This window comes from Equus quagga, chromosome 12 (assembly GCF_021613505.1).
Source record: "Equus quagga isolate Etosha38 chromosome 12, UCLA_HA_Equagga_1.0, whole genome shotgun sequence".
In the NCBI taxonomy this organism is placed as follows: Eukaryota; Metazoa; Chordata; class Mammalia; order Perissodactyla; family Equidae; genus Equus; species Equus quagga.
The window spans coordinates 8,954,830-8,971,648 of NC_060278.1; the positions used below are offsets into that span (position 1 = coordinate 8,954,830).

The 16,819-nt window shown below is 39.0% G+C and overlaps 1 protein-coding gene across 1 annotated transcript in view; it reads right to left on the reverse strand.

Annotated features, from left to right (window-relative positions):
* The window catches only part of APBB1IP (amyloid beta precursor protein binding family B member 1 interacting protein), a 104,235-nt gene that overhangs the window by 52,917 nt on the left and 34,499 nt on the right, over positions 1–16,819 (reverse strand). The window contains exons 3-6 of the mRNA XM_046680122.1: positions 14,767–14,838; positions 11,774–11,861; positions 8,415–8,707; positions 5,846–5,923 (exon numbers count right to left, since the gene is read on the reverse strand). Coding sequence (XP_046536078.1) covers positions 5,846–5,923; positions 8,415–8,707; positions 11,774–11,861; positions 14,767–14,838 — 531 coding nt within the window. The remainder of the gene's footprint in view (positions 1–5,845; positions 5,924–8,414; positions 8,708–11,773; positions 11,862–14,766; positions 14,839–16,819) is intronic.

The following is a 16,819-nucleotide window of genomic DNA, read 5'->3' on the forward strand; positions in this document are numbered from 1 at the left end:
TCACCCAGGAGCCACACCCATAGAAAGCCATGCCTGCATCTTTCTAAGAAATTTTTCTCTTTTGCTTAGCAGGAGTTGGGTCCCATTTCATGCAACTCAAGAGTTCTAAGACACAGGTCAGACCACGTTGGTTCACCGACAATTCTTTGACGGTCTGGAGTGCACAGCAACACAACGTCATGGAGGCGCCTTACTGAGAGGCAGGTTATGTCACAGCAGAACACGTTTGAGATTACAGGTGGATTAAGTGACATGAATGTAGACTGAGAAACACGTATTATGGGGGCATGCAGGCAAATTAGTGATTGAACTGACTTTTCACCCTATCTGTAAAAATCCTACTGCACTGAGTTCACAATCAAATTGGTAGTTATTCCAAATCCGGAGCGTTTGATGGGAGCAGAATTGGCTCATATTCAATCAGGCCATAGGATATTGCCGGCTTTTCCCAGATAAACCTGTCAAAGTTATTAAAGCTTCTGATCCCCCAACAGAGATCATGATTCTGATACAATATAACAGAATGAATTCCTGAAGTAATGCAGCGAGGGTTTGGATTTTCCTTGACACCTGTGCATTTGTAGCATATCTTTAATTACAGTAATTGTTATTTGTGAGTGCTACAGGTTATAGTGGTGTCAGGTAATCAGTCTTCAGAAGGAACAGTGGAAATGTGCCCACTAAGCCCCAATTTATTACATATGTATGATCAAGAGAAGATTTCCCACAACTCCTCTGGGAACATGCGTGGTACTATTTAATTCTTTACCAAGATCACTGATCCTACCCAATTAAGTAAGAATTAGCTCTAGTCACAGTCAACCAAGTTGACAACCAACAGAGTCACCACACACGAAGGAGGTGCTTAGATGAGAGTGATGCTGCCATTCCCTTTCCAGACAATCACCACCTGACCTCCAGCCCGCAGTACCCACTACACGCAACTACTCTGCACCACCAACAGAGAATTCCTGGAAACCACACTGTCAGCCTGACTACCTGATACTCTTGCTTAAATTTCTATTCTAACTTGAGAAGAGAAGTATGAGATAGCTAAAGACAAGTTCTGCCTATTCTCTTTGCCTAGGGTTGGTCCTGGTTACTAACAAATGAGACTTAATCACTATTTAAAAAGAGATTACAAGGGCTGGTCTGGTGGCATAGAGGTTTGGTTTGCGTGCTCCACTTCAGCGGCTCACGGTTTGTGGGTTCGGATCCTGGGCGTGGACCTCACACTGCTCATCAAGCCATGCTGTGGCCGTGTCCCACATGCAAAATAGGAGAAGATTGACACAAATGTTAGCTGGGGGCCAATCTTCCTCAAGCAAAACGAGGAAGGCTGCCAGCAGATGTTAGCTCAGGGAGAATCTTCCTCATCCAAAGAAAAATAGTGATTATTGAGAGAAAGGCCACACAATTGGTAGCATTTCTTCTTTCCCCAAAGTTTGAGTTTGGTTCTGAGCAGCTGGGAAACTGCTGCTCCCACTTCCACCTAATCTGATCTTGAAAACACTCTGTAGTTAGAGTGAAGATGCAGTTCCTGTGGATTGTTATGCAGTTACTGACAGCACCCAGAGGGTGTGGGCGTGATAGAAATCTGGACCACAAGTTGAAGCGCTCGTAGTATCTAGTCTTTTCCAACACAAGCACACTCGAGAGTCAAAATGGAGACATCAGGGCAATAACAGTGCATTTCCTCCTCCTGGGATCATCCAAATTAGACCCTTATTGCAGGCTTGTTTAAAGAATACTTTTTTCCATGAAAACTTGTAGCCTGGAAACCTCTAGTTGGATATTTGCTTTCCTTTTCATGTTTGTCTTTTGATGTATTTAAAATGATAGGCCCAAGTACCACAATGTCAGAGATACGGCCATCTGACCTGAGAAATGAGGCATGGAGGGTTGCATGAAAAAACAGGAATTCCTCAGATAGCAGTCTTCCCTATGACTTATTTTCTGTGGAAGGCTTGCCCGCTGCTCTCTGCTGAGAATTATTGTTATAAAGTAGCTACATGTCCTAAGAAATACTACTAACGTTAGGACCTTGAAAACTTAATCTTCCTGATGGAAAAATTAATGATGTTTGACCACATTTCATTCCTGCTTAGGAATTCTTGAGAAAATAAAACAAACGTTGGTGGTTTCTTTGCTTTCATAGAGGGAATAAAAACCAAACCACATAATTTGACAATCATGAAAGGTTTTTTTGTTTTTGGCAGAAAGTCCAAACTAAATTTAATCCACATGTAGTTATGAGTCTCCACATTTATAACATTTAGAAAATAAAACAACCAAAGGAAGGCTGGTGATTTTTAGCAAGAAGAAATCACATTTACTCGTCTTCACAGTTTCTATCACATTTCCAAGTCGAAGATACTTCTCCACCAACACATAACATGACTAAATTACAGTTATGCGGTTTACCAGTTAAGTACTTTGCATATCTAAACATATGCATAGATTTGCATATCTATATGATATAGGGTAAAAAGATTAAAAAATGAAAAAACTTCCTCTTTCTAATCCATTATAGTAAAGATTTTATAGTTTTTATAGTTCCTTCTTTTTCTTTTGCAAGCTGTTAAATACAAGAATATCCCAGCCCGAAATCATTTATACCGTCTTTTTGCTTCTACAATAAAATTTACAAATGGAATTGCTGTCCTGTGTCACAGAGCTTTAAAACAAGCAAACAAATAAAATTAACAAGTCTAAATCTGTTTTCAGTTCCAAAAGCTTTGTCCTACAATCTGTGTACATCATCCATAATCCAAAATGATGTCCACACCCCATAGAACACTTGAGAGCAAAGGGCATCATCTAGACTTGATTTCCATCTTTTTGAAAAACTTGTTATAGATTACCTATGAGTACTTCTTAGTTACTTTACTAATGTACGGGCATGTCTCAGTTCTTTTCTTAATGTTCTGTGCCACACAGGCTTTTGTTTTAAGACATAATGTTTGGAGTGTCTGAAATCAGAACAAACAACTTGGCTTCTTCATCTTCTTTCCTTTCCCACTGATCAGAGGGCCTTCTGTTTTGCATCTTCTGTCTTGACTCAAGGCAGGCTGTGCTTTGTGTCTACTGTCAGGATTCACCTCAGCTCAATTACAGCAGAGTGCTCTCACTTTCTGATACGCCACAGGAAACAGTTGTCATCTCCACCCGGTGCTCATCATCTCCAGTTGAAGCAAAAAGACTGAATATGCTAGTCATTCTACCTTTTTTGTCTAAGAATCACCTTCTCTTTTTATTTTCCCTCTGAAAATATATCCAATGTGGCCCCCATCTTATAAACAATGCAAGGGTTTAAAATAGTTTAATTATGAATTTAATTTTTACTCATTTTCTTTTGCCTTTTTCTCTCCAGAGGTAAAGTCAGTGGCTCAGTGCAGCCCACCTTCACCGGCCATCCATTTGTAACTCAATTCAACACACACAGTGTATCTGCCTCTGGGTATTATGGGAGTGCGGGCTGCAGACCCCGTCACCTTGCTCTCACTCCTTCCCCTACAAGCCATTTTCCACAAAACAGCCAGTATGATCCTTAAAAACCATGAATTACCCCTTGTTAAAAACCATCAAATGGCTTCCCAATGCACTTTGAATATTTTTCAAACTCCTCCTTCAGCCCGTGAGAACTTGTGGCTGGGCCTGCCTCTCTGACCTCAACCCCTCACATTGTTCCTCTTACTCAATGGCTCACTGAGTGTGGGCCACACAGCCTCTGCCCGGCCTCTCCCCGCTACGCCCACAGACAGCCGGCTTCCTCTTGCCGCTGAGGTGTTTGTTCAAAGGGCTGCCTCCTCAGAGAGGCCTCCCCGATCACAGGCTCAATCTGAGAATCGCTTGGGCCTCTTCTATCAGTTCTCCCTGCTTTATTTTCTTCATAGGCCTTATCTCCCTGTCTAGAATTTAATCCTACACAAGCACGGACCTTATCTGACATGTTCACCTCTGTATATCCCTAACACCTGTTCTACAACATGGGGATGCATCAGTGAAGAAAACACAAAAACCCCTGGAGGAGCTGCTGTGGTGTGTGTGTGTGGGGGGGGGGGGGGAGGTAACAAATACTGTGAACAAGTGAAGTGGACGGTATGTTGGATGGTTACAAAAAGTGAGGAGACAAAGAAAGCAGGGAGGGCTGGGGAGTATCGGGGTGTGTGTGTGTGTACAGTGTCAGATAGGGAAGACTCACCGAGCAGGTGACCAGATCTAGAGGAGGAACAGAGAGAACGCACGGCAATCTGGGGGAAGAGCTTTCAAGGCAGGGGGACTGCAAAACACAAAGGTCCCGAGGCAAGAGCCTGCCTGGAGCGGTGGTGAGACCAGGTAGTTAGAGCGGGGTGAGGGAGGGAGGAAGAGCGGGTAGATAGCGGACAGCCAGATCATATAGGGCTTTAGGCCGTTGTGCGGATTTGGGCTTTACTGTGTGAGATGGGGCGCCACTGGGGGCCTCTGAGCAGAGGAGGGACAAGAAGAGAGGATGGGAACTGGAGCATGCGAGGAGACGCAGGTTACGGGAGAGTGATTGGACTCGGGGCGCTTGGGCTGCACCGAGGGTCCAGGCTGAGTAGGGGGAGGGCTGGATTTAACCAGGGTTTGACAGAGTTGAGTACAAGCAGAGAGAGGGCAAGGCAGCCGAGGACATATGATTTCAATAGTTGACCATGGCATTTAATCACATGTAGAGAACAGGGAAGAATAATGGTAAAGAAGTTCATGCATTTTTGGAATGAATGGAACCAGACTGATCTGGAAAGACTCTCATAGGTGAACCTTAAAAGTCTGGTCCAGGGATAGTCAAGGAATATCTATTGAATATCAATCAACAGGTATCAAACATCCTCATCCAAGGGACCATGGGAGGTGCTGTGGGAACATAAAGTCTAATGCCCTGTATGAAAAGAACAATTCTCCCAATTATATATGAAAAGCTCGTAATGAGTATCAGAGATGGTCTACGCTTCAGGAGTTGAAATAACACTGTTGCATCTTTCCCTTAATCTACCAAGCTAACTATTATTAACAAAACTACATTAGTGTGCACTTCTAATGAGGTTAAATACAGGTGTTTCTGTTATAATACAATATATATGTTTCTGAAAAACCTATGCTCTATAAAAAACACACAATAAAATTACAGGCTTATTGGGAAAACAGAGTTGGGGATGGTCACTCGAAACCTATGCAACTTTGAAACCAGAGCACTAGCCAAACACCATTTGGTACCTCGGGAGATAATCAGGCATCCAGGGCAGGCAATGGGGCTAGAGGCTGCCACAGGGGATATGAAAAACGCACAAAAGCAAGGGTGAAAGTGCTGAGACGGAGGTGAGGCCAATGAAGCTGAGCTCTGACACAGTTAAGACAGGAACAGAAGGTGGTGCCACCTGCTATTAGCCAAGAGCTGAGCAGAGAACAGGAGAAGGAACCCTCAAGGCAGGGAGCCCTGGGGATACAGACTTGTTTTAAAACATCTTAAAATAGAGCTGAAAGGGCCCTGCCTGTGTTGCGGCCAAGCCAGTGGCCTTTTCCTTTGTTGTTGAAGGTTAAAATTCTACTTTCGCTATTCCAGCTCCCAGGAAAAATTATGTGTAAACCAACCAAAAATCATATATAAGCCAAGGAAACTTCCACATTTATACTAACATAGGTCGCCTATTCATCAATCACAAATGAGCTAACTGATGTCACAGAAAGAATAACCACATAATTTATCTTTGTCCTTAAATTTTAAAAAAGTACAACTATTTGGAAAGCATGAGATTTTAATATCCTTAAGTAGAATAAAACGTCATTAATTTAACTTCTCCATGCAAAAGCGATTCCAGTTTACCTTCTTAACCTTGGCCTCCTTCAGTTTTTCCAGCGCTAGCTTAATTTTATCAGCCTTGGCTGCTGCTTCTTGCTCTTCCTGGAAAATGGCAAGACATTCAACACACTCCATTACATATCAGCGAGTAAGTCCTCATGCCATCGCTAGTGTCTTAGTTACTTTGTGTTAACAGAAGGCTCTATTACAGGGCACGAAATTTCACATCGATTTTTCAGAATTTAAGTGACTGTAACAAAAATCTTCAACCCAGAGATAGAGAAGGCGGTCACCCTTTATATTTTTAGCAACAGTAGCTTAAAAGATGAAAACGATGATTCTAACAGAGCTTCACATATTTTGTCCACAAAAATCTCTGCTTGGCTCAAAACTGGGGGCTAACCTGAGGAATCTATAGGTGGATCTTAAGGGATTTGAGCACTTCCTGAAATTTTATGCATTCTTTTGGACCAGCATGCATTTTCTGGGATTCCTAGTCTTTATTCAGTTCCTAAAGGGGTCTTTAACTCCCCAAAGTTAAGGCTTAGACTTGAACTTAAACTTATAATTCACCACAAGCAGGCAGAAAAGAGAGTGAAACATTTTATGAGCCCTTTGAGTTTTGCAAATTAATATTCTGAGAACAGGATGATTAAGGCTCTCCTACCTATTTATATTGATGAGGAAACGAGCTGTTCTAGTTACATTGTGATTACTTGAAAGTGGACATATATCTTCTCATAGCAGTGGTTCTTAAGTTGTTTTTGAGCCACAAACCCTCTAGGAATATGTTGAAGGCGATGAAGCCCATAAAGCTTCACATGGGCGTTCAACTTTCCTTATACTTTCAGGGAATCGTGGCCTCCTTGACATCTCCAAGAACCCTATATTGAGAGCCTCTGCTTGTCAGAATGGCTATCATCCAAAGACAAGAGATAACAAGTGTTGGCATCAAGGGAACCGTGGTGCACTCTTGGTGGGAATGTAAATCGGTGCAGCCACTATGGAAAACAGTATGCAGGTTCTTCAAAAAATTAAAAATAGAATTACCATATGACCCAACAATCCCACTTCTAAGTGTTTATCCAAAGGAAATGAAATCACTATTTTGAAGACATCTGCACTCCTATGTCACTGCAGCATCATTCACAATAGCCAAGATGTGGAACAATCTAAGTGTCCGTTCATGGATGAACGGATAAAGAAAATGTGGTGTATATATAAATATAATGTAATGGAATATTATTTATCTATGAGAAAGAAGGAAATCCTGTCATTGCAACAATATAGATGAACTCTGAGGGTATTATGCTATGTGAGCTAAGTCAGGCAGAGAAGGACAAATACTGTATGATCTCACTTATATGTGGAATCTAAAAAAGCTGAACTCATAGAAATAGAGAGTAGAATGGTGGTTTTCAGGGGCTGAGGGATGGGGCAAATGGGGAGATATTGGTCAAAGGTACAAGCCTCCAGTTATAAGATGAATAAGTTCCAGGGATCTAATGTACAGCACGGTGACTGCAGTTAACAACACCGTAAGTCGCTAAGAGAGTAGATCCTAAAAGTTCTCACCACACACCTAGACAAAAGGTAATTATGTGAGGTGACGGAAGTGTTAACTAACCTTATTGTGATAATCATTTCACAATATACTTGTATCAAATCATACATTTATACCTGAAACTCACACAATATTATACGTCAATTATATTTCAATAAAGCTGGAAAGAAAGAGAGCCTCTGCTCTATATGGATCACCAATTTTCAAATGATGTTACTAGAATATATACACAACAGAGCAATGAGTGTGACCTAATATTTGATTTATATGTAATATTTATTCACTCAAAAGGCATCATAGGAACTTTCAGGGTTACGAGGGTCATTTTTATAAATCCCGATCATCATCATATACCATAAATGTGGAGGCCACAGGAAATGGAGCTGGGTTCTTACTCTAAAATATTTTTTAAATGGCTCATTCTAAGAAAAATCCTTAAAAGTGCTGTTTTTACTTTTAAGAGAGACATAAGTTAACATCCCAAATATTGACCATATGAACTTTCCAGTTGTTTGTTTTCCCAGTATTCAGAAATGTATTAAGATCAATCACTCATCACCTGCCTGACCCAAAACACCCCTCCCCAGCTAGCCCTACTGAACAGGGCTGCCAAATTCAGCAAAGTTCCATGTAGTTGAATTCAGAAATACGTAAGGAATGCCTTCTATTCATTTATGTACCGGGCTAGGACCAGAGACCCAGAAATGTATAAATCAGTTCCCCAGTTCATACCAAATTAATAAAACATTACCCCCAAAAGGTTGAGTATTATCAGAGAGTGCTGCATACAAATACAGATTTCAGCCAAACTATAAAAATTCCTGAAAATGACGTGTTCTTTATACACACTTATGGGCCTTGTTTATGGAGGACTCTGACTTTGCAATGAACATACTTGGTACCCTTGTTTTTTACTATCTCAGAGCTTTGGCTATAAAAACACATGAATATAACTGACCTTTGAAGAAAGTCATAGATCATGGGTAGCAGAGATCAAGGGTCCTGCCTTCTCTGGCCCCACACACTTACCTGAGAGAGAGGTTCAGGAGGCGGTGGTGGCAGAGGCAGGTCTAACATGGGATCAGCTGGTGGAGGCGGTAACTCGTCCCCATATTGGCTAGTACTCGTTACAGCCATATCTGCTCCATAACCAAGAGAGGCTGCACCACTGAAATTTGATTTTTCCAGAGATGCCGAATGAAGCTGATCCTGAGAAGACTCTCTCTGTGCCTGGATTGTCCTCTGCTCAGCTTCACTTATGTCAGCTACCAGATCTGCCATGAGAGCATCTAAATCTTGGTCTTCCAGTGCATTTAAGGACTCTGATGGGGAAAATCACATTAATGATCAAAACAATGATTTGTACCTGGAAAAACTGAAAGAAGATCAATTTTAAGAGTAATATTTGAATACTGTTTGCGAGGGGCTAGGGGTTGCAGGAAATAGGGAGGGGTTGGTAAAAGGGTACAAACTTTCAGTTGTAAGATGAATAAGGTCAAAGGATCTAGTGTATAACATGGAGACAATACTTGATAACACTGCATCATATAATTGACATTTGCTGAGAGAGTAGAGCTTAAACATTCTCACACACAAAAAGGTAAATGTGTGAGGGGATGGATGTGCTAAGTAACTTGACAGGGCGGATCCTTTCACAGTGTGTATGCATATCGAATCATCACCTTGTACCATTTAAATATCTTACAATTTTATTTGTCAATTAAATCTCAATAAAGCTGGAAAAAAATTCCCTCTTCTCCCTCAAAAAAAGAAAAGGAGAAAAACGTGTTTCTTCCATTGAGGGACCTCACAGCCCAGCTATAAAGTCAAATCTGAGCACGTAATAAGCTTCCTAAGTAGGGAATTCTTTTAAATTGTGGTGCAAGATCTTAGAGTTTTAGAAAAATAGAGGAAGCGAGATGATGGAAACAGATGGAAAGTTCTCCCCGGGCCTTTGGAGGGCAAAGAGAGTACCACTGATAAATATATTTGGAAGAAAGTGGGTCTCAACCCACTGGGGTTTTCTAGGCCTTGAGACTTTGGGGTGAGGATAGAGCTTCTGTAGGCACGGCACCCAACTACAGGAGCCCTCACATTCAAAGGAAGAGCAATTAAGGATAAATAACAGGAAGTAAAGCACTAAGGGGGTTGAGGAGTAGAAAGTAATTTGTTAAAATTGGGATTAACTGGTGAAGCCTTCATAAGACAATGAGCTGGGAGTTGACTTTATAGGAAAGGGCTGACATGGATTTTCAGAGTGAGGGTGAGGGAGTGTAGTTCACATGAGAATTTCTTCCATGTCTGAGATTACTGCAGAGATCCGACACGTGGTCCTGAAAGATGATTAGACTGTGTGGCACGAAGGGAGTGGTGTCGGTGAGCAGTGTTAGCAAGGCGCTTGGATGATCAGGCATTCATCAGATGGCGAATGTAATGAACAAAGGATGGGCAGCATGGGCATGACCATGAGGAAGAGAATTCCAGCTGCTATGTGTAGGATGAACTAGACGGAGGAAATGGGAGCAGTGGAAATGGAGCCTATTCAAGTCATAAGCATACAGCTTTGTGAAATATTTTATTGCCAAACATCATCATAATAAACACCACATAGCATATTACATTAATGCTAACAGTCGTAGTGTGTAGCACTTGGACTAAAATTTGCATCTCTTAACTGTTTAAAAAGGGCTTATTTTCTTCTAAACCATTTTGCATATAATTAATTTAAATTAATCTAAAGTTTTTCAGAAAAAAATGTCTGTAGAACAAATGAAGCATGTTTATAATTTCCTAATGTTATCAATGGCATCATGACTGTTGACATATAAGCAAATGCCTTCAATCCTTTATAAAAAATTTTAAGGACAAAATTTCCATAGTGGTACTTATATTAACAATTTCCAAAGCAAATTATAATCCTAAATATTTCAATATGGAATTGAGTAATATGAAACTGGAGAATAAGATATAAATGGATTCTGTCCTGAAGTTTGTCACTAACTCTCTGAATGACTTCGGGTGAAATATTTTTAACTCATTTCAGCAGTGTTTTAGGTACAGACAGAAAAAATCTATTCCTATTCTAATTCTCCATAAATTTAATTTTCAGTACACATCAGTACTTTTTTATGGTCTTGTCTTATTTGCAAATTGTGCCACATGTATACATCTCGTCTCCTTAATGACATGAGTTTCTTGTTGTACTTTAACATTACTAAGTTCATATATTGCTGGGTTTCTTTGTGTCTGTCATCTTCAGCAATCTTTTGATCCTAGGTACTGAGTGCTTAGAAAGCATTAGTTGAGTTGACTACAACTGAAGTACTGATTACGTTTTAATTTTAATTAAATTGATTAAAGCACTCAGCTGTTACAAGTGTGGTGACGCGAATCTCAGTGTTCATACACACAAGCCTCTATTATCTATTAATGTCATAATTTTACAAAAGTGTATTGCTTTTTCGAAACTTCAAGAATGTTAGCATCATTCAACATTACGATGGAAACGACCGAGAGGAACAATATATGTACACGGCAAATAGAAAAGAGGGTGAGAAAAGAGAAAATCAGAAGAGATGTACTATGACTTATAAAGATAGAGGCATTGGCACCTAAGGATTTATCGAAAAAATTACTGAAAATGACAGAAAAAAGGAGACAGTGAATGACAGAAATAAAACTTGGAACTCTGGATTTCAGTAACTAGCCTTCTCTATTATTTTGTTTTCCATTCTTTTGGTAGGCATTGCAAGTTTTTGGGAAATCTTTTTGAAGAGTTGCAATGCATTCTCATTAATTTGGAAGTAATTCATTCAAGATTCATTGTAATGTGAATAGCACATGGGCTAAAGACTGTCTCTGCACTAAATAGAAAGTGAGATTTTTGTTAATAAAATGACGTGACAATCTCAGGAGAATGAAAACATATAAAAATAGAACAAATACATTATATTATATATTAATTATATGTATATAAATACATTGTATTTGGAAGCATCCATCCATATATTATCAATCACCATGAAATGGACAGTTCATTATCATCCTTGAATGGACATTTCCTTATTAATATTTTCTTATACTACTGTACGTTATTACTCTAAGGGCTTAGCAATAAGAAGAAATTCCCTTTACTTCTTTAAAAAATAAGATAGTTTTGAGACTTTACGCAAATGCAGGATAGTGTTCCCTCTCATTATAGGTAAAAACACCTTCTTGTCCTCTCAATTCAGTCCAAACACAACACAATCTGAAATCTAGGAGGTTAAAAATTATACTTATCATGCTGTCCGGGTTCCTTTAATTTTGCTTTCAAATTATAGTTCCATACAGAGTATAGTCATCACTATGATTTCAAACGACTGAAGAAGAGAAATGATGATGCTTACCATTTAAATCCTTAAACCCCACACTAAAGTTAAATTCAGCTCTCGGCGGTTTAGGGTCTGGAGGAGGAAGAGTGTCGACTCCTAAACTCTGTGGAAAGAGATCCCCGTCCCCGAATGTTATTGACGATACAAACGTTTTTGCAGTGCATTTTAATGATTAAGTGAAAAATCGTTTATCATTTACACATTTTCACTCTAAATATGCTCTTTAAAAACTATTCTTACTTAAAAATGTTTCACAGGAGTTTTTTCCCCTACAGGAAATTACAACTTAAAAGTTAATCTAGAAGGTATGTTTGAAACAAAACAGTTCAACTGAGAATGATCAGAATGAGATAGCTAAGTTAATTTTTATAAACAATAGGAAAATTTCCTGTAATGATGCATTTGTGACACATACAGCACACACAGTTCTATGAAGACTTAGGCAATGACATCAAAGAAAAGGAAGGTTTAGTAATTTGGAAGACAAACGTCGTTTCAGGATGCAATCCGCCATTACACAGTGAAATGTTATGCTGTTACTCTTATCTAATAAAACTCTTGAGAAAAGAAATTGACAGAATAAGTTACTAATTTTGTAAATGCTACTTTTTAAATTGAAAGAGTGTTGCATCAACTATGAGTTATATTACATATATAATTTAAATTTTCAGAAATATTTTTATGTCTATAGTTTGAGAAGTGATTTCACCTGGTCCTAAACAAGGATGTTTTCATGACAGTGAGTGCATCCTTTTATGTTGATTTGATTTGGTAGAGAATATCCTGGTTCATGTCTTAAATTTATGAAGGAAACCAATCACTATATGTTTGAGAATAAATTAATGAGATATAATCAGTAATAAATACTAGGGAAAAAGAGACCATTCATCAAGAAGAAGTTACAAAAAATTAACGCAAGCAAGTTAGAATCAAGGATAAAATGTAGGGAAAAGTGACTGCAACCCCAGAATTCATTCTAAAAAACAAATGAGCATGCAGAAATTACCAAGAAAAGGGGAAGTGGGTGAATGAAGTATGGGGAAAATACTAGAACAAAAAATTTAGTGAAAGTATGAAGAAATTTCTTAATGACTTCACTTTTTAACATTACATCTAAGAAGTCTAACATCACAGTTAGGGTAGCCAACTAACTTTTTCTCAGAAATATAACTTACTATGCTACTTGAAATTAGAAGTAGGTCTGTAACAAAATATTAACACATAAATGTGTGATAAAACAGGCTTCTAGTAAAACATAGAAAGAGGGAAAAAAGAGATAGGAAACTGATTAGAGCTCCTTTAATCATAGAAAAGTCATTCAAAGGCCAACATGGAGTGAAGTACATAGCTCTTTTCTTTATATGCTTGGTGTGGCCTGTGAAATGATTTTAGGTGGTACACAAAAACACACAAACAATTAAAACTTAAATTATTGTGTATCTGTTTGGGAGTTTATTAAGAAAAAATTGTGAGAACATCTGACCTACCTGAGATTGAGTTTTTCAAAAATCAATTAAAGACAAATATTAAGAAAGTAATAGGATGGGTGGGTTGTAGACATGGCAAAAATCATTATTTCAAAACAAAAAAGTTAAAAGCACATCATTACATTTTAGTTCCCTTTAATTTTTGCCTACTTTGGAAAATTAGGAAGCCTATGGCTAACCCACCCATCTCAACCACGCCTCAGTTTCAAAGAACAGAATAGGCATAAAATTCACAAATGGATATCAAAATGCCAGCTTTTCTAATGGCTGGGAAAATACCCAATAATCTCAAAGTGCAGTTGACAGTGGTGGAATTGAAGAACAGATTTTAGACCCAAGAACAAAGTGGGGCCTTTTCGGTACCCTGAAATCTTGAGACCAGCTTGTTAGGAGAACTGTATTAGCAGGCAAGCCCTGAGACTACACCCACTTGAGCACAATAAAAAAAAGCAATACCCAGAAGGGCCTTGAGTGAAGGTGGGTCCTATACAGAAGAGCTCCCTTCTTACTCCTGAGTTAGAATAACAATACCCAACTGTGGTTCTATGAAATGCTAGACCAATCAGAACGGTCATTCCTCCTACCAGAGCAGAGGTGAGTGAATGGATGGAGAGACCATAGATGTTCACTCCCCTTCACGGAAGGAAAGAAAATCCTCTCAATTTTAGAGATGTGGTTACCATCTCCACACTGACCTGATCAACGCCCCTTTCATCTAAGCCTATTATCTCATATTTTGTCTCTTCTTTCATAGAATCTAAACTTTCTTGAATTTTATAAGGAATATAGAGCAGATGCTAGCTAAAATTGATTTATTTTTCCTAAAATAAATATTTTTAAAAACACAGATTATTCCTCATTTATTTTAACTTAAAGAAAATTTTAAGATCCTGTCTTATTTAGGAATATTGGATTATTCTTATTTTAATATTTTATGCATAACGTGATGAGCTGACTATGCTCTGAATCAGAGAAGCATTTATGAGAACATGCTAAAGCTCACCTGACTTTGTAACCTGGGTTAGTGGTGCTCAGGTTGGCAGCCCCTGGGCTCACTTGGCCTGACAGCGGGGTGATCTCTGAGTTAATCTGGTCTTGGTGCCAGTGGCTTTTTCGTAGACCTGAAGCCTATGGCTGAGTGGCTTCCAGGCTACTTTGAGAGAACTAAGTTAGCGTGATTTTCTGAATACAAAGGTAACTCCAGGGGAAACTGTTCAGTGGCGGTGGTTGTAGGGGGTTTGTTTGGGGAAAATCCCTCCATTGGCTAAATGTTTGAACACAATGAACATGAGAATTGCTTTAACAGAATGTATGTGGGACAAATGCACTCAATGAACTAAACTCAAGAGTGTATAATCAAGAAAAAAGCTTTCTTTTTTTCCACCCACTATCAAAGTTACATCAGGAATAGATAATGTTGTCAATCTCCAGTCTTTTTTTAAAGATAGCTCTCTCATCATGTTAAAATCAAATTCTGTAATCCCATTTTTTCTAATTTGAAAGTTAAAAAGGGGGATTTACCTTGGTCAGAAGATCCATCTCTCCCAGCAAATGGCTGAACATTTGGTCTATATCTTCATTTGACTCACCCATCTGAAAAAGGAGGAAATCCAGATATAAACAGTCTAATGAAAACCTGATCCCTGGATAACTGTCCCAGCTCTTTCTTGACCCCAAAAGCCCCATCCATGGGCAAGTAAATCGAGAAGAGAAGGCTGCAAGAGAGTAAGGTCTATTGGAGCCTAAAATTCCATGACTGACCTCCTCCAATTCGCTTGGTCCAAGGTTGAACCAAACCCTAGGAACTATCTCAAAGTGACAATTGGACTCTGGTTTTTCAGACTAAACTAGTCTCTTTGTGGCCGAGTGGACAAAGAGTACATAATTCAGGAATTCACATGACCATAGGACACCTTTATTAGAAAAGGAGAAAGCCCAGTGCCACAGGTGACAGGGAGAAGCAGAACTTCACCTCCCCTTAAAAGCTTCCACAGAAATGGTATCTCAGGAGTGAGTAAGCATATTCCCGAAACGATTCCTTGCTTTACAAAGACATTCTGCAACAGCAGCTTGCGGTAGGTTTATTTGAAAGTATTAAGGTGACTAACGCTGAGAACTAAGGTGGCCACACAATCAAGTGATAAGAGATGGAAATAAAACATATGTCACATTATAGCCTTTCTTTGCCTAAACCAAACGAAGAGATTGTCCAAGATGGGAAAAGTGTTTTCATAAAATGGGACGGGGACGCCTTGTGAGGTGTGACTAGTTGCTCTCTTCGTGACATTTTTGGCAAGGCTGGATGAGGAAATCAGGAGACATGGTTACTGGTCCTCCTTCAGCTACTAACCAGTAGCGTGTTGTTTGATAAAGGGAATCGATTGCTTCATCTGTAAGATGACGAGTTTACCGCAGATCATTTCTCAGGGTCCTCAATGCTCTAAAACACTGGAAGATTAATGTTAATTACAGTTCAAGCTAAGCAGTCTGGTGAGTGTATGTATCATTTAAGCCAAACAATATTCACAGGTGTGTATGCATGTATTTGGGTTTTAATAATTTTACATGGAAAATTTTAAATATATACAAAAGTAGAATAATACAGTGATTTTATGTACTCATTATCCAGCTTTAATAATTATCAATTCATGGTTGATCTTTTTTATTTAGATGTCATATCTATATCTTCCCAAAAGATAATTTTGAAGCAAATATTTTTTCATAAATATTTTAGTTTGTAGCTCTAAAAGGTAGGGTTTTTTTTAACCATAATTTTGATATTATTATCTCTGTACACACACACACGTGTGTGTGTGTGTTTGCATTTAAAATAAAATATTTGTCTAAAATAGGCAAAGTCAAGGCAGATTTATCTTTCCCTGCATAAATTATCTTGAAAATATATGGTTGTCCCTTTACCATAACTTCAAGCTAATACTTGAGTAGCAGTACCTTTTCATTTTTAATAGCTTTAGCTAATAAGGCTTTCTCTGTCTCTTTATAAAATATGTATATGAAAAATTTTTGTCATACTGACTCTGCTACTTAAAACTGATCTGAATGATCTTTTTTAAAAAAATCCAATTCTTTTTTTTTGTTTTTAAAGATTGGCACCTGAGCTAACAACTGTTGCCAATCTTTTCCTTCTTTTTTTTTTTAAATTGCTTTTTCTCCCCAAATCCCCCCAGTACATAGTTGTATATTTTAGTTGTGGGTCCTTCTAGTTGTGGCCGGTGGGACACCGCCTCAACATGGCCTGATGAGCGGTGCCATGTCTGCGCCCAGGATCTGAACCTGCGAAACCCTGGGTGCAACTTAACCACTTGCCACGGGGCCGGTCCCCCAATTCTTGAAATTAAAGAAATGTAATGATGATGATGATGATGATCCCGACACTGATCTGGCACTCACCATGTTCCAAGAACTGTTCTATAAGCCGGGTTGATATTAACAGTAAGCACCCAGGATGGCACTGACAGCGGGCAATCAGAAGGAATGATGGCTGTGGAAACCATTCAGAGTGAGTCGGTGCATATCCTCCAAATATCCACCCTGGAAAGCCGGTGCTCAATCT